A 27,474-nucleotide genomic window follows, 5' to 3' on the forward strand; every position below is an offset into this window, starting at 1 on the left:
TTTAAATATTTAAGAACTGTTGGGGCCTGGGTGGCTCAGTGGGTTAAGCATCCAACTCTTGATTTCTGCTCAGATCACAATCTCACAGTTTGTGAGTTCGAGCCCCTCATCAAGCTCTATGCTATTAGTCCTTGGGATTCTCTCTCTCACCCACTCCATTGCCTCTCTCCCTCTCAGGCGCATGCACATGTACTCTCTCTTTCAAAAATAAATAAACTTTAAATATTTAAGAACTGTCAACATTTATCTCAATGGAAGGGCACACTTCTGAAGTTAACAAATGATGAGGTTTGACAAATTTGGATCACTCTCTCTGAGGATTATGGGATGGGAGGAAGAAAGCCTGAAAAGGCAGTAGTAAGTATGTGTGAGAAATAAGCCCACTGACCCCATCAAAGGAGGGACACAGAGACTCAGAGCACAGGGAACCCCGGGGCTTTAATCAACATTCTTGCAAGAGTGGGTGTCTGATGGACAGGCACACTGGGGGCAGTTACAGCAGGCAATTTATCTCCTAGCATGTGAGTCCCTCCCCTGATTCCTCATTGACTGAGTGCTACAGAGTTTACAGCCTGGCCTGGAGGTCGCCTATGCCCACATAAGGCAAAAAGTAATCTGACTGGAACAAATATACATTCCTCCGTGACACAGAGACTTCAGTTCTTTGGCACATGCTCATTGCAAAGCCCCCCCCCCCCCCCACAAATAAGCCTGTGAAATGAAGAGGGGGGATGAAGAACCAGGAAGTGAAGTGTCTTAGGGTTTAGGATTCCACTGTGTGTGTGTGTTGGGGCTTGCACATATTCCCAATAGGTTATCAACCTATTGTTAAATAGACAGCACAGCTTTCATTTGGTATTTCTGAAAATGATTCATCTCACTTCTCACAGTGTGTATAAATTTTCTACATGTATATCTATATATGCAAATGGAGTTTCTAGAAGGTGACAATGTCAGATTTGGATAATGTGTAATATCAGCATCACTACAGAAATAGCTAACTTTTAATTCTTGAGTGTCCGAATACTAAGATTGCTCTACCTAATGTTTTTGACCCATTCAAATGTGCATCTTTCACTTTGATCCTCAATTTCATATATAGTTAAATTAGCATAAATCCAACTGAGTATCTTTTAAATCCTATGGAGGTTGGAGGGAAAATGCATTTTTGTAAAAACAAAGTAAAAAACAGAACGAAGTCACCCAAAAAACTGAAAAGATTTCCAAAGTCTATTCCACCTCTGTAACTTCAAATGGCTTACAGATGAGGCCACTTTTAATTTTAAGAGGGGAAGAAAAGTACATTGTGTTCGTATGTATGTTCACTCTAAAACATGGATGAGGCTCTATAGCTTGTACAAGGTCTCCATGGCAGAAACCACACATGAATTCAAAGGTCTCTCGAGGTGCATGTCTAGGAGGGCTCACATTTTTGGACAGGGAGGCTGCAGTAACAGTATGTGGTCAGCAAGCAAAGGAAGTGGACAGGATTCAGGGCTGAATCATGATCCTACGGGCTAGGGAGCCACTGCGCCTACCCCCTGACTCCTGCTCTCACCAATGGCAACTTTTCCTTTCCACTCCATAATGACCAGCTATTGTTTACTGAGTTCTTTCAAACTGTGCTAAGTATTTTACACACAGCATCTCACCTCTTGCACAACACCCCTAGGAGGAAGGTGTTACAACAAGTAAACCATTCACTCCTTTTAAGAGTGCTGGAAGGCAGGTACTATTCTTATTCTCATTTTATAAGGGAGGAAACCAAGGCACAAAGACATTCAGTAACTTGCTTAAGATAACGTGGCCAATAAGTAGCAGAGCTGGCTCAGAGCCATTTTTCTTGGCCACCATGTCAAGTCAGCACCATTCAAATGTTGTGGAACGGTGCAGACTTAAACCTCTGTGGCCAGACTAAAATATAAAGTGGGAACCGTGTTGGTGATACAAGGGGATTTAAGAGAGAGGCCACCGACAAGATGCACTTGCTTGTGAAGAGCCATGTAACTTGGCTTTGTTGCTGATTGATATGTGGAAGTAAATGGAAAATGGCTACAAAATGAAACACCCAACCACAAGCGTGAGCTTAACATTAAACATGATATAGGAATGGGGCACCTGGGTGGCTCAGTTGGTTAAGTGTCTGACTCTTGATTTTGGCTCGGGCCATGATCTCAGGGTTCGTGGGATCAAGCCCACCTGGGGTCTGCACTGACAGTGCAGATTCTCTCCCTCTCTCTCTACTCCCCCCTCAAAATAAATAGACATTAAAAAAAAAACAACATTATGTAGGAGCAAAATCTCTTGCCTAAGAGACCTGGTGCAGGTGTCACTGAGAGAAATAAGATAATTATCTGAAGCTGAAGTGATTTTTAAGATCTTGAATCATGATTGAGAGGTGATAAAAGCCCTGGGGACATCTTTAGCAGCAATGAATCATTCGTATTCCCCATTCTCTTTCTTGGAATCTGGGTAAGTCAGACAGCCAAGCCTGAAGTCAGCCCACAACATTCACTATCTTTTCATTAAGTAGTCTTTCTAGGGCCTTAAAGTCCCTGGTTGTGAATGTAGAATAAGTCCCATCTTTATTTAAAGTTTGTAATATTGGGTCCTCCAGAAGTGTTCTGTAAATTCCACGCACTATCAAATAAGAGGAAAAGCAATTTGAAGAATGACAAAGTCACTACTCACAAATTCCACACTAGAGTTTTCAGAGTAACTAGATCTGTAGTACTAAAGAATTCAAGTCATTTAGGGGCAACTGCCACTGTTTGGTCAGTCTCACACAGCTGCTTACAGCCTCCTGGGACTATTTCTGAGCAGTGATATTGAAGTGGAGCCCCTCCCTTGTGTTTGTGAATCCATAGGATTCTAACCAGGATTCTCCTGCCCCTCCCTAAGTCCTGATCCATCCGGGAAGAAAGTAAAGAGAACACAGGTGAGCATACATATTTACATAAGCTACAAGGTTGTGCAAACAAACTCTTAACTGATAAAAGGGCATTTTATAAATGGCTCTTATTTCTAACCATTTGCTTTGACAGCTTTATTTTTTTAACTCAAGCACAATTAACACAGTGTTGTATTAGTTTCAGGTATACATTATAATGATTCAACAATTCCACACATTACTCGGTGCTCATCAAGATAAGTGTACTGTAATCCCTTTCACCTATTTTATCCATCCTCCCAAACTGCCTGTGGCAACCACCAGGTTGTTCTCTATATTTAAGAGTCTAGTTTTTTGTTTGTCTCTTTTTTTCTCTGTTCGTTTGTTCTGTTTCTTAAAATCCACATGAATGAAATCATGTATTTGTCTCTGAGACAAATTTACTTCTTTCACTTAGCATTATACCCTCTAGATCGATCCATGTTGTTGCAACATCTTCTTTATCCATTCCTCTATGGATGGACACTTGGGCTTCCATATTTTGGCTATTGTAAATAATGCTGCAATAAACATAGGTGTGCATATATCTTGTTGAATTAGTGTTTTCATTTCCTTTGGGTAACTACCCAGTAATTTAATTACTGGATCATATGATGGTTCTATTTTTATTGAGGAACCTCCATACTGTTTTCCACCATGACTGCACCGGCTGGTGTTCCCACCAACAGCTCTTTTCTTTCCCCATTCTTGTCAATACTTGTTATTTATCCTTTAGACTCTAGCTATTCTAACAGGTGTAAGGTGGTATCTAATTATGGTTTTGATTTGCATTTTCCTGATGATTAGTGATGTTGAACACCTCTTCATGTACTTGTTGGCCATCTGTACGACTTTTTCAGAAAAACGTCTATTCATGTCCTCTGCCCACTTTTAATTGGATTATGTGGTGTTGAACTGTATAATCTTTTTATATATTTTGGTTATTAACCCCTTATTGGATACATCAGTTAAAAATATCTTCTCCCATTCTGTAGGTTGTCTTTTGTTGACGGTTTCCTTTGCTGTGCAAAAGCTTTTTATTTTGGTGTGTGATGTCTTACAATTTTTAATGGGCTTTACACATCTAAAGTCTCTTCCATATTGTTTTAAAGTCCTTATCCTTAGTCTCCTTAATGTCTTACACCAGTGTTTTTCCCTCTGTATAACACACCAAGGTTTCTCTTGTTTAAATCCTATATCCTTTTTATCATGTGTTTATCATAAAATAATGTGTATAGGTTTTAAAATAATGAATGTAAATTTTTCCTAGTGTCCATAACTGCCAATTAGCTAAGAATCTTGATTATTTCCATCATGAGGTTAAAATGGATTCTCTTTTGAAATGCACTTTGTGAACATATTTTTCTTTCACTTCCATGGGCTCCACCTTACATATGATAAATTGCAATACTGTGTAGGCCATATAAGCTTTTCTACTCACAGTTTTGCAGAGATTAGTGAAAAATGGACTCAGCAACTGGCTAGAAATTGAATTTCAGTAAGGGAGGAAAAAATGATTATTATTTAGCAAGTCAACAAAAAATATGTTCTGGGTTCTCATTAGACATTTTTAAAATGTAGTGTTAGCTTGAAAACAAATAAATGAGTCAAGAGGGGAAAACAGAAAATTCTAAACATTAAAAGCCAGAAATCCTTCCTGAGAACATTTTTGTTAATGATAGTTACTAGTCAATTTTTGACTTCTTATAAAGGCTTGGAACATTAGGAAGATAAAGAAAACTGAATTACTGCCAATAATCTACTACAAATAATTGACTTGACTAAATTTCATACAACTGAAGGTCACTGACTATTTTTCTATTTTCTTTGTTCCTAGTTTTCAAATACTGGATGGTTGGTATTGACCTTTAGCTTGTCATGTTCTCTATGCCAGAGCCAAGAACAATTCACAGGTATTATTTATTTAGCTAACTGCATCCTTAAAGCTGCCAAAGAGGATCCAGGATGGAATCCATATAGGGTTGCAAGTCCATAAAAGGAATAAAATTAATATTGTACAGAAATGACCTCATGTGTTCTCACAACCTTCATAAAAGTAGATAAAAAGACTATATTAGTCCCATTTTATAAAGAAACTGAAGGAAGATGGAAACAAGTATATTCAACACTTATTAAGCACTTATTATTAACACTTAATAACACTTATTACCTATAACAGCAGAAGCACGGTGCTGAATTTTGGAACATAATTAAGGTGAAGTCCATATCCTTCAAGAAGTCATAATCTAGTGGGCATGGCTGACTGTGAAAAACACAATCATAAAGACATAAAATACAATGAAAGAATAGGGGAGAGAATGACCTCTCTCTCTCTCTCTTTTTTTTTTTTTAAGTTTATTTATTTATTTTGAGAGAGAGAGAAAGAGCATGAATTGGAGAAGGGCAGAGAGAGAGGGGGACAGAGGATCTGAAGCAGGCTCCGCACTGCTGCTCCTCAGCAGCGAGTCTGATGTGGGGCTCAATGTCACCAACCTATGAGATCATGACCTGAGCTTAAGTCAGACACTCAAGCACCTGAGCCACCCAGGCACCCAGAGAGAATGACTTCCACTGGCTGTAAGGCTATGAAAGGGTTTTGTAGATATGAAATCTGAGCCAACTCAATGGGAAGAGTGTTCTACAAAAATGGTGGGATAGCAGAGGATAACATGAGAATTCGTTAGTTATCACATAGAATCTGAGGGCAGGGCAGGGGTATAAGGGAGATGACATGTACAGAGGGTCTGTAGATGTCCTTAAATGCCAACTCCGGTAGGAGTGTTGTGAAAAGTAGGGTGGCAGGGAAGTAATTAGGAGACCATTGCAATGGTTCAGGAAGGAGGTAATGAGGCTTGAACTAAGAAGAAGTAGGAGTGCCAGCCAGTAGTGATAGCAGTAGACTCTATGTAATTTGGCAAGTGGGTGGGTGTGGACCATGAAGGAGGAGGAGGAGTTGAAGATGAATCTAAGGCATTAATTTGAAACAGTGAACATATTACATTTGAGCTACCTTGAGCCACAGAGAAGGGAATTTCCATCAGGAAGGTGGAAGTGTGGGTCTAGAGATCAGGACAGATATGGAAATCACAGGCATGTGATGGCTGAATACATATGAGTGGAAGAAATCACCAAAGGATAGTGTACAAAGAGAAAAAAAGACAAAAAGAAAACCTTAAAATGCAGGGAACACCAGCGTTTTAAGAGAGAGGAGTTTAGAGTCATTGGTGTCACATGAATGGCCGGTCTGAGAGCCAAGCATATGATGCAAAGTGATCAAAATCAACAAAAGTTTCCAGAGATACAGCTGAACGCTGCTGAGGGGATCAGCAGGCGATTTCCTGTGGTCACAGAGATCATATCCGCACCTAAACTCTGCACCTACCTACTCAATTATCACACAAGAAATACAATGTGGTTTTTCAAGAGGAACCCACTCATTTTACCAATAGTTAATGTGGGACTCAGTGATCAAAATAAATTGCAAGTTCCAATTTCCTTCATTAAATTTTCTTTCAAGCTCACTACTCTCCTTACATTGAGGTTTTTAGAGAACTATTATTAATCAAGTACGTGCTCTCTTTAATCCTTGTGGATGTGGTTACATGCAAGGACTCCTGAGTCACAGAGGTTTGTTGGGTGTCTAATCCAGCAGTGTAACGAGGACTTGTTACCTAACCTCTTCAGACTCGGTTTCCTCATTTGCAAAATGGGAATGGTGATACTTACTTGTGAGAGTTGAGAAGAGTGCATGAGAGAACGTGCAAGCAAAACTCAGCACGTGGCATCAAAGGTCAACTCACTTTTGCTGTTACTGTTTTGTACTTTCTCTCGGGGCAGAGGCTACCCCAACACTACTTCCGAAAGCGGGTAGCACCGAGCTGGGGACGTGTGAGCCTCATTCGGCCAGCCCTCCGGGAAGCGTCAAGCGCAGGAAGAGGGATAAACAGCTGACAGGTTCCCTAGGACTCGTAAGCCTACAGCCCCGGAAGTAGGACTGGCTGCAAGACGCCGCTGGAAGCGGGATCCCAGTCACCGCCTGTGACCCTCGGACGACCACACATCCCAGGGTGCAGCGCGCCCACCCAGGGTGGAAATTTAGCCAGGCGGAGTCTGATTGCTAGCCCGCCGGGGAAAGCAGCGCACGCTGGGACTTGTAGTCTTCGAGTCGCAAGTTCGCGGGTCGGAGGAGGGCAGAAGCCAGAGGTCCCGCCTTTTGTCCACGTCTCACTTCTCCCGGCCAATGCCCTCTCCTGTCCTCTGAGCCAGCCCCTCTCCGATCTGGTCCCCATTGGTCCTGAGCCTCAATGCCCCGGGCCCTACCCGGAAGTAACGTTGGGGGAGGCGGTTTCCTAGACTACGACACCGGAAAGCTGGGGGAGGCGCTCCGGGCTGCTAAGGGCGGAGGGTGGTGGCAGCGCTGGCGCGGGGGACCGGCTCGGCGCTTTCGGGAAGCAGTTCGGCTACGGCTACCGCTTGCGTTGCTCCGCATCCCGCCCTCGGCACGGCTCGCAGCCCCCTTGCCACCCGCGTCCGGCAATGTGTCCCACCGGCCGGGCGTAGCCGCTGCGCGTGCGCGGAACCGCAGGGCCATGAGCGAAGCCGGCGGCGGCCGGGGCTGTGGGTCCTCGGTCCCCCAGCGAGCGCCATGGAGCCTGGTAGCGGCGACGGCCGCCTTCTGCCTGGTGTCGGCCACGTCTGTGTGGACGGCGGGGGCCGCGCCCATGAGTAGGGAAGAGAGACAGAAGCTTGGGTAAGGGTGCCTGGAAGCCTGGGGTGGGTTTCTTCAGGAGGTGGACCACAGGCGAGGTGCCTGTCATTGCGACCCGGGCGTGCAGTGGCCTCTCCTGTCGCGATTGGAACGGTTGCCCCGCGAGGACCCTGGCGGGGAGGACAGGGTCCGGGAAGGTGGGGATCGTCGCCCGCAGTGCGACCTCAAGGGACCATCGGGGTGTCGCCTGGGCCGTCGGTGACATGTGCAGCCTCCTTGAGGCCATCCGTGGTGTGTCAACGCAGCTGCCATGTCAGTGTCCCGTGAAGGGGGCTACAGCTCGTGCCACTACGCGCCAGAGTCCTGTGGTTGTCTTTCGTCGGAGACGTGGTTAGATTCTCGCACAAGTGAGCTCCCAGCTGGGAAAATGTTGCTGATCTCACAGTAGTTAAGGAAATAGTCTTTACACCTGTTACGGAAAAGGGGGCGTACGTTGAAATTTGAACTTTACACATTTACCATTTCCTTGCAGTGTTTTGTTGCACTGCACTTTCTAATAGAACAGTATTTGATGGTATTACTTAGAAGCCTCAGTTAATTATACCTGTTCCCTTTGTTCAAAGTAGTCTTATCAGTCTTGAGAGTGTGATAAAATTATCAGTTATATTTACAGCATTTAATTGGGCATCACTATTCCTAATATATGCTAGGTCCCACAAATTAATAAGAAAAAGCCAAGAACCAGTAAGAAGATGGGCAAAGGGTATGAAGAGTTAATTCACACAAGAGGAAATGCAAATGATCAATAAACATGAAAAGTTACTCAACCTCTTAAATGTGACAGATGGCAGATTAAAGCAATGAGACAGCTCTTTTTTGCCATCAGATTAGTACAAAACACAGATACTAACTAATTGAGGTGTGAGAAAAGACTTGGTGGGAGTGTAAATTTGCTGTAACTTATTGACAGTATCTCCTAAAATTTAAATTGTATCTACTCTTTGATTCATTAATCTGGTCTCAGGGAATCTATCCTACAGAAATAAAAGCACTCTTGATGTAGAGAGAGGTATACAGGGATGTGCATTTTTAAAGACTGGAACTGTTTCTTGGAGCATCTGTATTATGGAGTAATATTCAGATATTATGGAGGAGGTAGAAGGCCATCCAGGATATATTCCCAAGACAAAAATGCAAGTTGTAGAATAATATGTATAGTACCATCCTATGTTCTTTTAAATGCAGAATAGAAATTGTCAAAGCTCAGAAAAACATGGAAAGATGATTACCCCTGGGATTAGGATGGAGGTGAGATGGAACCATCAGTTTTATTTTATATACGTACTTCCTTATTGTTTAAATCATTGCAAGAGTATTAGTTTCTTAGACAACGATTAAGAAATAAGAAAACAAAAGATGCTTGATGGAAAAAAAAAAGTATCAGCTACCAAAACAAAAATATCAGGAAATTCTCTTAAAAAAATTTTTTTTTCAAAGTTTATTTTTGAGAGAGAGAGAGAGAGAGAGAGAGAGAGAGACAGAGTGCGAGTGGGGGAGGGGCAGAGAGAGAGGGAGACACAGAATCTGAAGCAGGCTCCAGCCTCCATGCTGTCAGTACAGAGCCCGATATGGGCCCGGAACCCACAAACTGTGAAATCATGACCTGAGCCGAAGTTGGATGCCCAACCGCCTGAGCCACCCAGGCGCCCCAGTAAACCCTTAATAAGTATCTTACATTTTCTCTCTTTATGAATTTAATGTATCCTCGATAACTGTTTTAATGAATGCCCTGCTCTGTGCCAGGTTCTTTACATCTCTGTAATCCTCCCTGTTTCTTAATGAGGTGAATGTGATTCCCGTGGTGCAGATGAGGAAATTGAGACTCAAGGTCAACTTGTTCAAAATCAGAGTTAGTAAATGGTGGAACCAGTATTCAGACCCAGATCTGTGTGACTTCAGAGACGTTCTGTCCAGTGTTGCACTTCATAAGATTTGGAAAGAGAAGCTTAAGTCTGTTAAGGATAGAACGTATCTTATTTGATCACCACTCCCTTTTATCTTTTTTTGTTAAAAATTTTTATTTGAAGAAGAGTCATTAGTTAAGTCATTTGTTGACCAAAATTAATTTTTAACTGGAAGAATCCAACCAAAGTGGCTTGGAATTTCAGCTCCAGTTTTGAAAGTACGAATCTGGAGCTATAAACCGCAAATACATAATTGCTTGATTGCTTTCCCCTCTGGGAATTTTCGGGAACCTGAACTCTGATTCATTAGGTTTACCTGTATGATTTTTTTTTTTTAAAGCCCAAATAATGATTTATGATAAAAAGCATAAAATGCCCCACCCTTTTTCCTATCCTACCAAGCCAAACTGATGATACAGACTGGAATTATCACTAATAGTAAAGAGTTGCTCAATTGCTTACAGTTTATGGAATTTTTACTTGGTCATATGTAGTCTTATCCTTCCTGGAATACATTGTTTTTGTTTTTGTGATTTAAATATTACAGCAGTTGTTAATGTTCTCTTTTCATTAAAAAGAAAAAGTATAAATGCAGTTTCTATAGCACCTTGGCAGGCAGTGTAATTTTAGATAAAGCTGACTTACAAAAATTATTTTTTTTTTTTAAATTTTTTTTTTTCAACGTTTATTTATTTTTGGGACAGAGAGAGACAGAGCATGAACAGGGGAGGGGCAGAGAGAGAGGGAGACACAGAATCGGAAACAGGCTCCAGGCTCTGAGCCATCAGCCCAGAGCCTGACGCGGGGCTCGAACTCACGGACCGCGAGATCGTGACCTGGCTGAAGTCGGACGCTTAACCGACTGCGCCACCCAGGCGCCCCCAAAAATTATTTTAAAGCGAAGAAAAAGACATAATGTTTGAACTATGGATCTGATTTCCAACATATTTTTATTCACTTGTTGAATAGATATAAAACCATCTTAGAGACATTTTTTTTCTGTTGAGTATAGTTATCTACCATTCTGTATTTAAATATGACTTTGTAGACTTACGTGTTTAAGTAGGAGAGAGAGAGCACTGAACTGGACATTAAGTATCTCCACTTTGAAGTATGTGTTGTGAAATCTGATGATCATGTACTGCATAAATGTAAGGGTTGGAAAATAACACGTTCTCATATGCAGTCGTGATTTATTCATAATCATGAAAATCAAGGGCTTACGAAGTTTGGGTTACCGAGTTACAGTTTATGTTATCTATAATGCGTGTGTCTGGGCAGTGCCATTGCCAGTTAAAGGAATTTGTACCTCTTGACAATAATCTTGTATTGATTCCATTTCGGTGAAAGGAAGAAGGATTTCCTTATTCCATTTGTTGATATCAGTGCTTGAAAAGAAAATCTTAACATTGTTTTTGGTTGTTTATTAGCTAATTTGAGAGATCTTTATCATTTGTAATATAATAAAGAAATGTATGGAAGAATTCTTTAAGATACTCCATAGTTTTCTGAGATAACTTGGTCCATATTCTGTCATACATATAAACACATACAGAATTAATGTTTTAGCAAAGTGATAAGATCTTGTTTTAATGCTTGTTTTAAAATGATTATTCATAAAAAGTTTGCCAGGCCTTATTCAGTTTGTAAATTTTGAGTGTGCTTGATTTTGCTGGTCATTATAGCCAGGATCTGGAAATTAGTTCTTTTCTGCCTGCTAGCTTTATTATTACCAGTGTTTCATTATCCATGGTTACAGTTTTTAAAATGAGAATTTCAACATAACAGGAAGTAAAATAAAATTATACCCAGCCATTTTCTCTAACACTTTCTTCAGTTCTTGCTATTAGTGATTGGAACTTTGGGAATAATAGCATTAATAAAAGATTACCGAATTATTTTTCCTTTGCTAATTATTTAGATATTTGGCTTTGTCAAACCATAACATTAAATGTAGAACAAGGCCAGCTGGGTGGCTCAGTTGGCTAAGCGTCTGATTTTTGATTTCAGCTCGGGTCATGATTTCACAGTCCTGAGGGACCGTGAGATCGAGCCCTGAATCAGGCTCTATGGTAGTGTGGGCCTGTAGCCTGCTGAAGATTCTCTCTCCCACTCTTTTTGCCCCTCATTTGTTGTGTGTGCGCTTTGTGTGCTTTCCTGCTCTCTCTCAAACAAACAAACAAACATAAAACATTTGTAGTTTTTTGTATAGTTCTTAAGACCCCAAACTTGAGAGTGTTTAATTGAAAGACTAGTTAGTTGGTCCAGACAGTACAGATTTTGACTTAGTAAATCTGATGTGGGGATCAGATATCTCCATTTTAAACAGTCATCTTGGGGATTTTAAGACACAGAGATAGCCAAAACACACAAATTTCTTTTTGAGGATTATTTTTCTCATTTTATTTATTTTTTGATGTTTATTTTTTGAGAGAGAGAGAGAGAGAGACAGAACAAGCAGGGGAGGGGCAGAAGGAGACAGAGGATCAGAAGCAGGCTCTGTGCTATCCAGCTGTCAGTGCACAGCCCAATATGGGGCTCAAATTCACGAACCTTGAGACCATGACTTGAGCTGAAGTAGGATGCTTAACTGACTGAGCCACCCATGCGCCCCTATTTTTCTCATTTTAGAGATGAATATTATTTATTTGACTTTTGACAGTTTTTTAAAGGAGCAGAGAGTACATCGTAAAATCATAAAATTGGTCTTTTGAAAGTGTGAACAAATATGTATTAATAAATATGTATTAAAGTAAGCATTAGTGATTTTATTTAAAAGGGAAAGTAGAAGCTGTTAGAGTACTGTTATTTCATATCCTTACACACCCACCTCTCTCTTGCTAGAGTATATATACTCTATATAAGCAATAAATTGTAACAATTCTTCTTTTGGAGGTCTCCAGCAATATTCTTCCTTTTAAGACAGATATGTTAAATAATTTTTTTAAGAGGTAATTGTTTTTCAGCATCAGACTTCCTTCTCTGTGCACGGCATCCATCATTTATCAGTTTTCTTAGGGAACATAAGGTAAATTTTACATAAATTGCTAGGAATAGTAAAAGTTTGGCCTAGCTCTGTGTGTTTCATGAAAGCTTGTCTATTCACACTGATTATTTCTTGACTCTGTTTATGTCTTTTTCTAACTATTTTTTTCTTTTGTTTTTTAATTGGTGCACGTGTATGAAGGAGCTGTAGCTTTTTGAAAAACAATAAATAGAATGTTCTTAACTTTTTTCTATTTCTGCTCTTTTAAAATTAGGAATCAAGTACTGGAAATGTTTGATCATGCTTACGGTAACTATATGGTAAGTAAAAGGCTTATCTTGACATAATTTATGTGAGCAGATGGTTGTATCAGCACAGTCACCTGGGAATTTTGAAACCTGAATTAATAGCATATTATTTTAAAGGAAGTTTTTAAAAAACAGTGCAAGCAGAGGCTAATAGAGTATCCCTGGTAATTGGTTCTTAGAGGACCAGTTTATTAAATAGGTAAAAATTGAATTAGATTATGAAACTTGGTACTTAGGTTGTTTCCTTTGGTACTATCAACAGTGTTTATTGAGTGGTTTATATAGCTAGATACTGTGGATGTACATGAATAAGATGTTCTCTCTGGCCTTCAGGGAAATTATTCTCTTAATTAAAAAAAACTGCAACATTACTTTATTACTCTGAAGAAAACCGTTGCTTAAAAGAGACAGAATATGACCTAGTTTCTGTCCAAATTTGTCTTCATAGTGGTCTTTGAATATATTTTGCTTTTCAGATACACTGATTTGTACTGTTGTAAATGTCTTAGTGTTCACTGGGGTTGAAATAGTTTCAGTTTTGCACGATGAAAAAGTTATGGAAATCTGTTGCTCAACAGTGAATATACTTAATGGTACTGAACTTAAAAATGGTAAATTTTGTGTTACATGTTTTTTTTTTATTTTTACCACAATTAAAAATTTAAGGGGTGCCTGGGTGGCTCAGTTGGTTAAGTGTCCAACTTCGGCTCAGGTCATGATCTTGCAGTTTGTGAGTTTGAGCCCTGCGTCAGGCTCTGTGCTGACAGCTTGCTCACAGCCTGGAGCCTGCTCTGGATTCTGTCTCCCTTTCTCTCTGCCCCTGCCCCACTCACACTCTGTCTCTCTCAAAAATAAATAAATATTTTTTAAAAATGAAAAAAAGAAAAAAATTAATACCCAGGTGCTTGGGTGGCTCAATCAGTTTAGCATCTGACTTTTGATTTCAGCTCGGGTCGTGATCCCAGGGTTGTGGGATCGAGCCCTACATCAGGCTCTGTACAGAGCATGAAGCCTGCTTAAGATTCTGCCCCTCTCCCCTGCTCATGCTCTCTCTTTCTTAAAAAAAAAAAAAAATGAATCCCCACACAGCACAGGGGAGCCATTTGGGGGACAGTAGGGCTGAGGGGGTTGTAACTGCCCCCCTACTTCTCTGTGCCTCTTTCCCCTTAATACAATGATCTTAGACTCCAGGGAAAAAGTGTTTAATTTCTAAAAAGATGAACTAGCAGGGCAAATTTGAGAGTTGAAAGAAAATTTTCTGGGTAAATGTGTGTCATTTTGAAAAGAGTAATCAAATTATTCTGAGAATACTTATGACTTTGTTTTTACGTTTTAAAATATGCTAGCAGATTTTCTTTTAACATGAAGGCCTATGAAATATAGTTGGGAAAAGTTTGGCAAAGAACTCATTTTGATTCTGCTTTAAGTATTTTACAACTGATTCTGTGAATCCATTTTTACATTATATATTACCCAAATATCTTCATATATTAACATCTTTATAAACATCTAAGTACATACATTATGCATTTTTGTATTGTTTCAGCATGTTTTATATTTGATACTTCCTGTTCCTTTCTATAGTGCACATTTTAAAATGTTTTTTTAAAAAAAAAATTTTTTTTTTAATGTTTATCTTTGAGACAGAGGGAGACAGAGCACAAGTGGGGGAGGGCAGAGAGAGAGAGGGAGACACAGAATCTGAAACAGGCTCCAGGCTCTGAGCTGTCAGCACAGAGCCCAATGCGGGGCTTGAACCCACGAACCGTGAGATCATGACCTGAGCCGAAGTCGACGCTTAACCAACTGAGCCACCCAGGCACCCCACATTTTAAAAGGTTTTTAGAAAATAATGGTAATGAAGTTTCGGGTATTTTTGCAATATTGAAAACACAGTTTTAAATTCATATCTAAAGCTCTTGGCCATTTCCTTAATATTTCTTTCAAAATTATTTCTCTCTGGTTAATTCTATTTGAGCCAAGCATAATTTAAAAAAGCTAAGCTAATAGTTTTGAGGTGGTCAAACGGACCCATGCTATACCCTCAAACCTTAGTCATCTCATAAATGCATACTTTTGGTTCCAAAGTTGAATAGCTGGATCAATTCAGTACATTTCTTTTTTAGAGTTTGTTTGTTTGTTTATTTTATTTTTGAGAGAGGGAGAGAGAGAGAGAGCAGAGTGTGAGTGGGGGAGGGCAGAGAGAGAGGGAGACACAGAATCCGAAGCAGGCTCCAGGCTCTAAACTGTCGGCACAGAGCCCAACGCAGGGTTCAAACTCATGAACCGTGAGATCATAACCTGAGCTGAAGTCTGACTGAGCCATCCAGGTGCCCCAGTTTAGTACATTTCACCGTGAAGAGGATCCTGTCTTTGTAAATCACAGTATCTTTAATGTCTCTTATTAGGTAAATGGCAGAAAGTTTTATCAATACATTTTTTCCTATTATAGAATGCACTGTAGTAAGTGGGTTTATAACAAAGCAGACACTGAGAACAGCTCTCAGAGGACTTCCTGGTGTAGTTCCTATTTATTGGATCCTAACTGGGAAACTTTAGTATACCTGCCTACTTATAAGATCTAAAGGAGAGGGATTTCAACCCCAAAGATTGGGAACTCCTGGAATTAACACTGTCTTCCATTTTTCTGGTGGATCCACACCCATCTGCAATCCACCGCAATAGATATTTTTATCATTTATTTATTTATTTCTCCGTTTATTTATTTCAAGAGAGACAGAGAGAGTGAGCGGGAGAGGGACAGAGAGAGGGGGAGAGAGAGATCTGAGGCATGGATCCAAGCCTGATGCGGGGCTTGAACTCACGAACCATGAGATCATGACCTGAGCCAAAACCAAGAGTCGGACACTTAACAGACTGAGCCATCCAGGTGCCCCTGCAATAGATATTTTTAAACGTTCAACTCTTTTACAACATGAGTGACTTTTGTAATGTACTTATGCTCAGTTTATGTGAAATTTGTAACATAAGATTTGGTCTAGAATTCTCACTTCCCCTTTTCAAGTTCTGAGCTAACCTGAAACAGTTCTAAAATATTAAATAGAGACCAGGTGCTCTATATTTGTTATTTGAAGTCAGTTGAAAATTTTTTCCAGTTACTGTACTCAAACAGTGTTAGCTTGCTGTAGAGCAAAAGTATATAGATTTTGGAATTAGATGGATTTGAGTTCTAATTCTTTCCTGGCTAGTTAACAGCTGGGACCCTAAACAGATCATTTAACCCTCTGAGCAATGTCTTCCTATGTAGCCTGTAAGATGGTTGAGAACAGGGATCATTTTAATATGATTAATATTATGATTAATAATATGATTTTAATGAATTTTTAATAAATTCATCTTTTATAGGTCTTGTGCCTAAAATCATGCCTGGTACACAAATGCTTATTTAATTTTTTTAAAGAACCGAATTGTATTCTTGTCAAGATGTAATCAAATAGTGGGGTTTTTTGTATTTCATTATTATGATATATCTTTGCCTCATAAATTCAAAGAAATCATTTAACAAACTTCATTAAAGATATGAGTTTATGGTGAATTTTGGGATCTAGAAGTTTACTTCTTTTGTTGTAGTTAGTTGCCTACTATGCCGAAATATAAAATGCCTGGCACATAGTGGACTGTTAATAAGTGGTGAAATCTTTTCATTTCTCACTAGTCCTCCTTAATATTACTCTCCATTCTAGTGCACGTTTAGAGCAATTCCTTTTAACTTCCTTAGTTCGTAGGAAAACAGTATTTTCCAAAGAATACAATATAAAGAGCAAGTGAGAAGTCTGGAAATGGGACAGGACACCCTAAGGTAGCTGTGTCACCTGCCAGCTGGGTTGCAATGAAACAGTTAACTAATCTCCCTGAGCCTGTTTTCCTCATCTCTCTCCAGTGGTTATTGCCTGCCTCACACTGCCATTGTAAGGATTAAACAAGTTAATGTCATTCAAGTGCATAGAACTAGTGTCAGGCAAATAGGAAGCCCTGTATAAGAGTTTGCTGTTATTGTTACTAATACTATCATTATCCATTCTCTGCCTGAGATTGAAATTGCCCTCCTAAACTTCATCTAGATTCTAAACTCGTTCCTCAGATTGTGATTAGAACTTCTTTAAAACACACATTCTTTTCTGTTCTAGGCATGTACCCTTTGAGCTTATTTTTTTCCTTTCCTTGTTTTTGTTTTTGTTTTTGGATTCCCCAAGTTCTGCAAATGTTATTTTTCGATAACAGTGCCCCGCCAGCTTTAGGTAGGGCAATACAACTCTGCCATCTTTTGTTATGTCCAGGCATTTTCTGATTTTAAATATTTTAAAACCAAAATATTTTATCAATATTGGTTTAATATTAGTATAATAACAACTATGTTTGACGTATCTCTAGTCCCAATCAGACTGCAGTTCATCCACAATAAATTGCACAGATGGCTTTCTTTTCCCCCCAAATAACATGAAATTTGATGTTTGTTTTGGCAGTTCTTGTGTGGCCTAATTTAACCTCAGACCATAGCCACTCTAGCGCTTCTGTTAGTATGTTTTTAGTATTTGTGCTGAGGTTAGTTTGCAAATTAAGTTAGACAACAAAATGACATGTATTTAGGCCACCAAATGCAGAACCGTTTTGGATCTGAGCTCTTTGACCTGATATTTGTCTCCTGAGGTTTTTCCTGTTACTGTAGACAACTCAAACTGTTACAAGTTGTAAAACAAAACAAAACAAAACCTGTACTTTGGTAGAGCCCTAAACGTTACAAATAAACCTTAAAAGAGTTGGTAAGAACAGTTTCTTGTAACTCAGTGGAATCATACCTAATAACCACTTTTAAGCTTGATTTTGTGAGAGCACGGTTCAAAGAAACAGTAGATTAGTCCTTATCATTAACCAAAGGAACTGTTTTAAAGCATAACTTCCTTAAAAATTTCTAGATTTGTGTAAGTTTTCTTAGAATTACTTTTTTCCCCTAATACTACTTTCTTTAAACATTTTTTATTGTGGTAAAAAGTATCATAAAATTTACCGTATTAACCATTTTTAAGTGAACATTTCTATGGCATGAAGTATATTCAGCATGTTGTGTAACCATTACTGTCTGTTTCCAGAACATCTTCATGTTCCACATTGGAAACTCTGTACCCGATGTTTTCTTTTTGATAGTTTGCTCATCAAAAAGAGTAATTCTGTAAATAAAGTGCTTTCTGAAAAGCAGTGCTAATGGCTGGGAGGAGTTAAGTTAGGAGCTTAAATGTGCCTTTTTTGTGTGTAGAGGAGCGTGGGACTACCTTTTTGTTAACCAGTGTTCCTTGGTCTGTACTTCTAGAGCATCCTAAAACTGCCAAAATGACAAATTCTGTAGTGTTCTCTTGTGATATTTTATCATGACACTCTGATACTCTATATAGGACTTTAACTTGGTAGAACACAGGTTTTTTTTGTTTGTTTAGTTAGGTATAATTTATAGACAAAAATCTTTAAGTGCACAATTCTGAGTTTTGACAGTTGTATACATTTGTTTAATGACCACCACAGTCATGACATATGACATTTTGGTCACAAAGCTTCCTCGTGTTAACAGTGAGTTCCTTTTCCACACCTCTGACCTCCAGCAACCCCTGTGATCTGCTTTCAGCACAACAGTTTTTCCTCTTTAGGAGTTCATATAAATGGCATCGTATAGAATATAGTCTTTTGATTCAGATCTCTTTTGTTTAACATGATGCTTTTGAGATTTTATCTATGTTGTTGGATATACCGTAGTTCTAATTGTTGCTTAACCGTAGTTCCTATTTGTTGCTTAATAGTATTCAGTTGACTTGATAGAACACATTTGTTTATCCACTCACCAATTGATAAATAAGTATTAGGCTTGTTTCTGGTGTTTGGCTACTATTAAAAAGACTGCCGTGAAAATTTGCCATGCATGCAAATTTTTATAAGGACATATATTTTCATATATTTCCCAACTAGGAACGGGATTGCTAGGCTATATGAGAATACGTTTAACTTAATAAGGACTGCAGGGGTGCCTGGGTAGTTTAGTTGGTTAAGCATCCAACTGTTCTTTTCGGTTCAGGTCACGAGCTCATGGTTTGTGAGTTCGAGTCCTGCATCAGGCTCTATGCTGGCAGTGCAGGGCCTGCTTGGTATTCTCTGTCTCCCTCTCTTTCTGCCCCTCCTCCGCTTGTACTCTGGTCTCTCTTTTTCTCAAAAATAAAATGAACTTAAAAAAAAAAACCAAAAAACTACAGAACTTCCCTAAAGTGTCTGTAATATTTTGTATTCCCCACCAGCAATGTATAAAAGTTTCTGCATCTTCCCCAGTGCGTTGTATTTTCAGTCCTTTTAATTTCAGCCATTCTAATGGGTATGTAGTGGTATGTTCTTGTGATTTTAATTTGACTTTTCCTGATAACGGGTGATGCTGAAAATCTTCCTGTGTGCTTAGTATATCTTTTTTTAGTGAAGCCTGTGTTCATATCTCTTGTCTATTTTAAAATCAAGTCATTTGTCCTGTTATTGCTGAGTCATAAGAGTTATATATCCTGGATATCCTTTCTCACCTATATTACATATCACAGATATTTTCTCCCTATATGTGCTTTGCCTTTTCATTTTCTTAACAATGTCTTTTGAAGGGCAAATGTTTTAAATTGTGATCAGTTTTCTTTTTTCTTTTATATGCTGCCTAAAAGATATTTGCCTAGCCCAGGATCCCAAAGATTTTCTTGTTTTCTTCTAGGTGATTTATAATTTTAACTTGTTCGTTTAGATCTATCACTCATTTTGAATTAGTGTTTATATATAGAATGAGGTGAAGGTAAATTTATATTTTTTTCTATGTGGATATCCAATTATTCCAGCACTGTTTGTTGAAAGGATATCCTTTTATCACTGAATTACTTTGATATCTATATAAAATTAGTTAACCATATGTGCATGTATTTTTTCCCATTGATCTGAATATTTTTATACTAATATCACACTGTTGTGTGATATTAAGTTGTGAAATCAGGTAATGTAAGTCTTTTGGCTTTTTGTTCTTTTTCAAAATTGTTTTGGGTATTCTAGGTTCTTTGCATTTCTGTATAGATTTTAGCATCATATTGTCAATTTCTACAAAAACGCCTGTTGAGCTATTGATTGGGATTATGTTGAATCTATGGCTCAGTTTAGGGAGTTTGACTTAACAATATTGAGTCTTCTATTCCACGAACATGGTATCCATGTCCATTTATTTTGGTCTTATTTAATGTCAACAGTCTTTTGTAGTTTTCGGTGTACAGGTCTTATATATCTTTTATTAAACTTACATATATTTCATATATTGATGCTTTTGTAAGTTGTAGTTTTTCAGATTTGTTTGTCCAGTTCACTGATGTTCTACAGAAATACAATAACTTTTTGTCAGTTGATCTTTGTATCCTGCAACCTTGCTAAATTCACCTGTTATTTGTAGTAGTTTTTTTTTGAGAAATTCCTTAGGACTTTCTACATTGTCAATCACATCATCTGCAAAGAGACTTTTCCTTCTTTCCTTCTGATCTATGTGCCTTTTATTTCTCATTATTATTACAGTGGCTAGAACTTCTAGTATTATTTTGAAAAGAAGTGGGAAGGTCCTTGCTTTTCTCCTAAGCTTAGGGAGAAAGCAGTTAGCTTGCACTATTAAGTATGGTGTTAGCTGTTGGTTTTTCATAAGATGTCCTATAATAGGTTGAGTAACTTTCTTCTCATTTCTAGTTTACTGAGAGTTTTCATCATTATGGAATATTGAATTTTGTCAAATGCTTTTTCTAAATCTATTGATATAATCTTCCTAAAAAGTCTGTTAGTAGTAGGACTTTTCAACAACATTATTATTTATCATTTATTCATTTCATGTAACATTATTTCATAAGTTATTTTATAATTGATCAAAAACCAAATCAATTGATTTATTGGAAACTTCTTTCTCATGTAATTTTGAGTACATACTTTATGCTAACATTCTGCTCTGTAGAGATTAAATCTTATGAGACAGCTGCACTTTTATTGTTACTTGTTTCTCCTCAGTGCTGAGAAACATTTCATAAAGTACACTCTGTAAGAGGACAACAAATGTTCAATGTAGGAAGTAAGTCTGATAGCTAAATGAAATCCTGATACCTGAAAAATGTTTTAATAAGTGAATGTAGTGAACAAAAGAGAATAGGAAAATTTGGGGTGAAAAAGAACAGATAAACTTATGCAGTTCAATCAGTAATTAGCATATGCTGTTAGTATGTGGGAGGTGGTATATTAAATATCAGTTCATTTTTGGGGGGAGGAATACCTTATCTGCCTCAAGGAGGGAGGTATTTAAGAAGAAGGATATGGAATACGACATTTTAAAAATGTGTATAGCTTTGGAAATTAAATAGGTTTGATATTTTTAATAACTCACTTTTATAAATAATGCCTTTGATGTTTTTAGGAAAATAAAGTCTCTTCCCTTTGTTTTCAGAATTGGTTTTACTAAAGTCAGTGTTTGATGCTGCTTTGACTTGAGTATTTTAGAGCAGGGTTCTGTCACCTCAGTGCTCTCGTAAATTTAAAATCTGATATGGAGAGCCTACTCTGTTTTGTTTTATGTATTTGCTCTTGCTTTTAGCTAGGCACATGTTCTACTTATTTTGTGTAGGACTCTTTTCTCACCTGAGTTTTATTTCTGAGTGATAATCGTTAAGTGTGTTTCGTGGTTCTGTGTCATAGCAGTATGAAGTAGTTATCCCTTGTTCTGGCAACATATTGTGAAGAGAAAGTATTCCTGTACCTCAAATAGACAGGATGTTTGAAGTGTAATCATGGCTGCTTATTTGCCACATATGCACTGCTCTGGATTGATGCAAACCAACTGTAGTTCACTTTGTGGTCAACCCAAAGAAAAGGCTGTGGTTTTGTTTTTATCCTTAATCTTGAAATAGGGGGGTGTGAAGTATTTTTACATGTGGTTCAAAGCTCCCTAATTTGATTATTCTGCTTATAATTGCTATTAATGTTTTTCTTATCTAGATAAGCCTGGGGTTTGAGTTTCATATTTAATTTCAGATAGAGATGTTTGCGCATGTATGTGTTTTTGTGAAACCCTAAAAATAGTAGTATGAAGGCTTCTAAGTGGTGGTTTACGGTAGTAAGGAACTCTTTACAATTAACATTTGAATGATCTCTTACAAAGTTGCAAAATACCTCGGCAAGCTGAAAAAGATACCACTTTTTTTTAGTTACTTCTAATTGTTTATGTGCTAAATAGGAAAGTTAAGCAATCAAAAATAGTATGCATTCTGGGAAATCATAGTTCTGTTGGGATTAATACTAAAAAAGAAATTAGGATCTTAATATGTTAAAAGACCTATAAAAGTTATTAGAAATTTATGCTAAAAATTTTATGTAATACTAAAATTACAATATGTTCAATTCAGAAATTAGTAGCTGCATGCGGATTCTAATTATAGTGCAAGCAGTTGTTGTCTGGAATCCTTTCCTCAGGAAATGAATCATTATGGAGCACTGCACTTTTTTAAATACCTGAAGGGTTGCAGTCTTCAGTGCTTTTTGTATTCTTTAGCCTACTTTATTATTTTTTTGTCCTTCCTTTTCTGTTTAACCATGTGTTTAGTGGTCCTATCCTTTATTCTGTTTTTCTGCTGCTATGGATTTGGAATATAGATAACTGAGTTTAGTGAGAGGCAGTAGGATAGAGTTGGACGTGGAACTGGGAGTTTTTCTGCTGAACTTCAAGAATTAAGAACCATAGGGGCATACAAGTATAGGACGTACAGATCATTCAAAAAAAGGTCGGACTAGTCTTAGAAACTTTGCCGTAGCCATACTCAATGCAAGAAGGTCGTAGAACAGTATCCTCAGATTTCTGAAGGAAAGAAAATACATCTCAAGCATTTTATAAACATTTTATTTTTCAAGTGTAAGACAAGAGACATCCTAACCCAGGAATACCAGAGAAGTAACAACACTGTTGACACTCTTTTCAAACCGACAAACAAAAACCTATCTGAGGACATGTCCAGGCAACCAATAGCTGAATCAAAATAAAAAGTCAGGAATGGAGAAGCCACAGAAAAATGGTGTGTGTTGACTACTACTTAAGGTAAAATTCTAATACTAGCAACTGTGAGAATTATGGTTCTAGACCAGAATAGAAATGTTATAAACATCTTAAAATCTTTGTCAAAACATTTAAAATTCTTGGGGAACCTGGGTGGCTCAGTCGGTTAAGCGTCCAACTTCAGCTCAGGTCATGATCTCACGGTTTGTGAGTTTGAGCCCCATATCAGGCTCGCTGCTGTCAGCATGGAGCCTGCTTTGGATTCTCTGTTCCCCTCTCCCTCTGTCCCTCCACTTCTCATGCTCTCTCTCTCTCAAAAATAAATAAGCCTTTAAAAAAAAAACATTTAAATTCTCTTCTGATGGTTATAAGTATACAGAGAAGATTTTAAAATAGCAAAACTCATATTCAAAATATTAGAGACTTTGCAAATTGAAGTGTCACTTCTTTGCAAAAGCTAACAAGAGGATCCGGTAGTTCTTGCCTGGCTTGCCTTCATCTCACTGTGTGACCTAAAATAACAGAGCACGCATCTTCTGTGTGCGGTGGTGAATTGTCCCCCTTTCAAAATTTGGATCCGTTTGAAAAATTTTACCCTTTGCACTACGTACCCTGAAATACCTCTGGGAATTTCTTTAATGGGAAGCGTTGTGCAGGTATCGTTTCCCTTGTGACATCTTCACCCTTTATGTCGCAACTACTTTCTTTATCTTTGTAGATAATTATGCCTTCACTCGGTTCCTCCAGCTGTGTACCCGGCATCTCTGGAGCGATCTGGCGTCCTCTACATTCCGTGGCCGGCTGTGCTATACCCCATTTACGTTCGGTTCCATTTGCATTTTCAGTGTCCTCATTTTTCATTTCTTTGCTGAACTTTCATCTCTGTTGGCTAATCTTTGTTGATGATCCATTTTGTAAAATCATCAAACTGTCATGCACGATTACCACTGGCTGACAAGGAGACAACTGCACACTTGCTGTGCATGAACTGAAAAATAGATACACAGTGATCACATCACTGACAGACTTCGAAAGAAGTGTGTGGTTGATCACGGATCATGATGAGCATCTGTTACTTACATAGGGACTTGTGGATCGAAGAACTGGCACCGAAGTTTGTGTTTTGTGCACTTACTGCAGTTAATATACATACGGTGGTTGAAATTTGAACCATGTTGTTGAGGGTTTATTTAAATAAATTACAGAAACTTGTATATAGTGAAAGCAAAGACCGCCTATAATAACATAATTGACAAAAATCCTAAATTGAATGGGGAACAGTATGAATGTATTAATCCTATTATTCTTGTCAGGGAGTCAGTAAATACTGTCTGAAATTGAAATACATGAGCACAGTGATCTAACCTCTAAATGTTTTTCATAATCATATCATTAATTTTAGAGGAATCTTTTAGGGACTGTCCCCCAGAGAAGAAAATATAAAGTTCAGCAGGTCTTTCTGGTTTCTGTCCTTTTCTGTTAAGACCTGTAGCCATTAGGTGGGGATGTGCCAGTCAAATTTCACTGAGGCAACTATCCAACTTAAAGAACCTGCCTCTGGCTTTCGGCCATGTGTGCAGGGCCAGTTCCATCAACTCTCATACCCTTTGGGCATTAAAATAATTCCCACTAAAGCCTCTGTTTATTTCTAATGCCCATGTTGTGGTCACTGCAGCTTCATCTTCTGATTCCCATTATTCACTTTTGGTACTTGAGAATTTCTTTTCTTGTTCTTAAGCTCAGCTGTGTATTTAAAATAATTGAGGGGTGCCTGGGTGGCTCAGCCAGTTGAGGGTTTGACTCTTGATTTTTGCTCAGGTCATGATCTCACCGTTTGTGGGCTCGAGCCCCACATCTGGCTCTGTCTGCGCTGACATTGCAGAGTCTGCTTAGGATTCTCTCTGTCTCCTCTCTCTGCCTCTCCCCTGCTCGGGCTCTCTCTGTCAAATATACATACACACATACATGCATACATACATACATAAAATAATTCAACACTGACAACATTTCTGTGTGTTTGTAATAAGAGGGAAGATTTTTTTTGCATGTGCTTTATTACCATCTGGATTAGAAATACTCTCTTGGTCATTCTTAAAAAAAAAAAATTCCTCTCAAAATAATATTGCAAACATAAAATTCCTATTAATAACTATTAAGAAATGGGTGAAACCTATAGAAGAAAACTAAATTCATAAAAGAAGATCTGAAATAATGTAGTGACATTCCTAGATGGGAAGACTCAATTGTTAATGGTATCGATTCTCCTCAAATTAGGCTCTTCCAGTTAAAATTTCAGTGGAATTTTAAGAAAAATTGAAAGTTTTCCAGAAGAGTAAATTGGAAAAAGTAGTTAAGAAAATTTTGAAGAAAAATAATTTGGGGAGAGTAAATTGCTATACTAAGTAGCAAGGTATGGTGCAAAAATTAATCAAGATAATGGTCTGGAGCAGGAAATAGATCTGTAGGGCAGTAGAAGTAGGAAACAGGTCCGTCAAGCAAATTGGACTGTAGAACAAAATTGAGACTACAGAAACGTGTGTATAGACAATTTTGAACTAATCTGTATTTCAAGCAATTAGGGAGAAGATGGATTGTTTAAAAAGCAGCATTTAGAAAATTAGCTATTTTGGGGGGACACAGTTAACGTCCCTATTTTTTTTTTTTTTTCAACATTTATTTATTTTTGGGACAGAGAGAGACAGAGCATGAATGGGGGAGGGGCAGAGAGAGAGGGAGACACAGAATCGGAAACAGGCTCCAGGCTCCGAGCCATCAGCCCAGAGCCCGACGCGGGGCTCGAACTCACGGACCGCGAGATCGTGACCTGGCTGAAGTCGGACGCTTAACCGACTGCGCCACCCAGGCGCCCCTAACGTCCCTATTTTATATCAAAAAGAGAATTGGATTCCAGAGGGAATTGGATCCTACATTGGATTGATCATTTCCTATGTTAGTGAGAGTATTATAGGGATGTAAATTAGGAATGTCTTCAGTTTGATAGGTATCAAAAATTAAATATTTATACCTTTGACCCACTGGGTCTATTTCTAGGGATTTAATCTATAGAAATAAAAGCATATGTACAAAAGATATATGCATATAGATGTTTATTGTATTATATTGTTTATATATATATGTAGATGTTTATTGTATTATATTGTTTATATATTGTGAAAAATTGCATTCAACCTATATGTTCCTCAATAGAGGAATAAGCAAATTTTACTGTATCTATACTTTGGAATATTGTGAGGTACTATGAAAGGTAATAGGCTCCGGAGTCAGGTTGCCAGGTTTGAATTCTGGATTCATCATTTACTAGTTGCATGTCTGAGCTTACTTAACTTTTCTGGGCCTCAGTTTTCTCATCTGTGTGAAAGGGATAATTGAATTTGTTTCAGAGGGCTGTGTGATAATTAAATGAACTAAACTGCACAGAACAGTGCTTAGAACATAAGAACTCAATAATAATAGTTAATATTAAGTGATCATTTTGCAGTTACTAAAAAAAACCCCAAAAACCAAAAAACCCTAAAATTCTAGCACGGAAAAACTGCACTGTGATTTAAGTAAACAACTTTTAGAGCATTTTAGAGCAGTGTATGCATATGGTGTGAGCAGCTGCTTGTAAATAAAATGTAAATTATATATGTGCATGTATTTTAATATATGTGGATACATTTGGAAGCATAAATGCCAGTCTTAACAGTAGTTACCTCTGGGGAATGAGATTGGGTGGAACAGAAGCAGATTATCAGATTTTTAAAGAAATATTTTTTAGTATGGTTTTTTTCCCCAAGCAGTTTTTCAAACATTTGTAACTAAAGTTTTAAAAACAGATCCCATAGACTGTAAGAATAGTAGAACTTCTAACTTTTATCTTACCCTGTTTTTTTAATAACTGCAAGAAGGTTGTGTCCTGGGTGATGTTTGCTTTCTCTTATTTTTCTCAGTGACTCACTAAAATTTTCCTTGCAGGAACATGCTTACCCAGCTGATGAACTCATGCCTTTAACCTGCAGAGGTCGTGTTAGAGGCCAGGAACCAAGTCGGGGTGACGTTGATGACGCCTTGGGAAAGTGAGCATTAACGCAGTGGGTGGTGTGGCACCTCCTGGGTCCCAAGTCTCAGGCTTCCTAGATGTAGCTTACAGTTGTATTTCTGGGGATTGGTTAAATTTCAAGGACTGCTTTAAGTATTAACATTAAACTCTTTTATTTCCTTCTGTTATCTTTTATAAAAAATCAGTTTACCTCTTAAATCAGTGAAAAGTTGTTTGTTAAGGTAACTTTTGAAATGTATATAAAGTCTACACATTATAAGGTGTTGATGCTTTAATGTTTTTATTTGCTTTAAAAAGGGTTAATGAATATTTTCATTTGAAAGATATGTAGATACACTGAACATTAAAATGTAATTAATGTTCAGGTTTTTCAGGTGCCTTCAGTGCTTTTTTATAAGTTACATTGTACTGTAGATGATCGGAAGTACT

At 38.1% G+C, this 27,474-nt stretch overlaps 1 protein-coding gene and 1 long non-coding RNA gene across 7 annotated transcripts in view; one reads left to right on the forward strand and one right to left on the reverse strand.

Annotated features, from left to right (window-relative positions):
- The window catches only part of LOC125155481 (uncharacterized), a 28,942-nt gene extending 21,959 nt beyond the window's left edge, over nucleotides 1-6,983 (reverse strand). The window contains exon 1 of one of the 2 annotated variants that reach the window (XR_007148243.1): nucleotides 6,730-6,983. This is a non-coding gene — a long non-coding RNA (uncharacterized LOC125155481). Of the gene's footprint in view, nucleotides 1-6,655 lie in introns of both variants that reach the window. The other variant, XR_007148242.1, reaches the window with a different exon arrangement.
- Nucleotides 6,984-7,329: 346 nt separating this feature from the next.
- EDEM3 (ER degradation enhancing alpha-mannosidase like protein 3) overlaps nucleotides 7,330-27,474 on the forward strand; it is a 71,102-nt gene continuing 50,957 nt past the window's right edge. For 4 of the 5 annotated variants that reach the window (XM_047840733.1, XM_047840735.1, XM_047840734.1 and 1 more), the window contains exons 1-3: nucleotides 7,330-7,679; nucleotides 12,862-12,907; nucleotides 26,961-27,061. In XM_047840733.1, coding sequence (XP_047696689.1) covers nucleotides 7,519-7,679; nucleotides 12,862-12,907; nucleotides 26,961-27,061 — 308 coding nt within the window. In that variant the 5' untranslated portion in view covers nucleotides 7,330-7,518. Of the gene's footprint in view, nucleotides 7,680-12,861; nucleotides 12,908-22,840; nucleotides 23,025-26,960; nucleotides 27,062-27,474 lie in introns of all 5 variants that reach the window. The other variant, XM_047840738.1, reaches the window with a different exon arrangement.

This window comes from Prionailurus viverrinus, chromosome F1, assembly GCF_022837055.1.
Source record: "Prionailurus viverrinus isolate Anna chromosome F1, UM_Priviv_1.0, whole genome shotgun sequence".
NCBI classification, from domain to species: domain Eukaryota; kingdom Metazoa; phylum Chordata; class Mammalia; order Carnivora; family Felidae; genus Prionailurus; species Prionailurus viverrinus.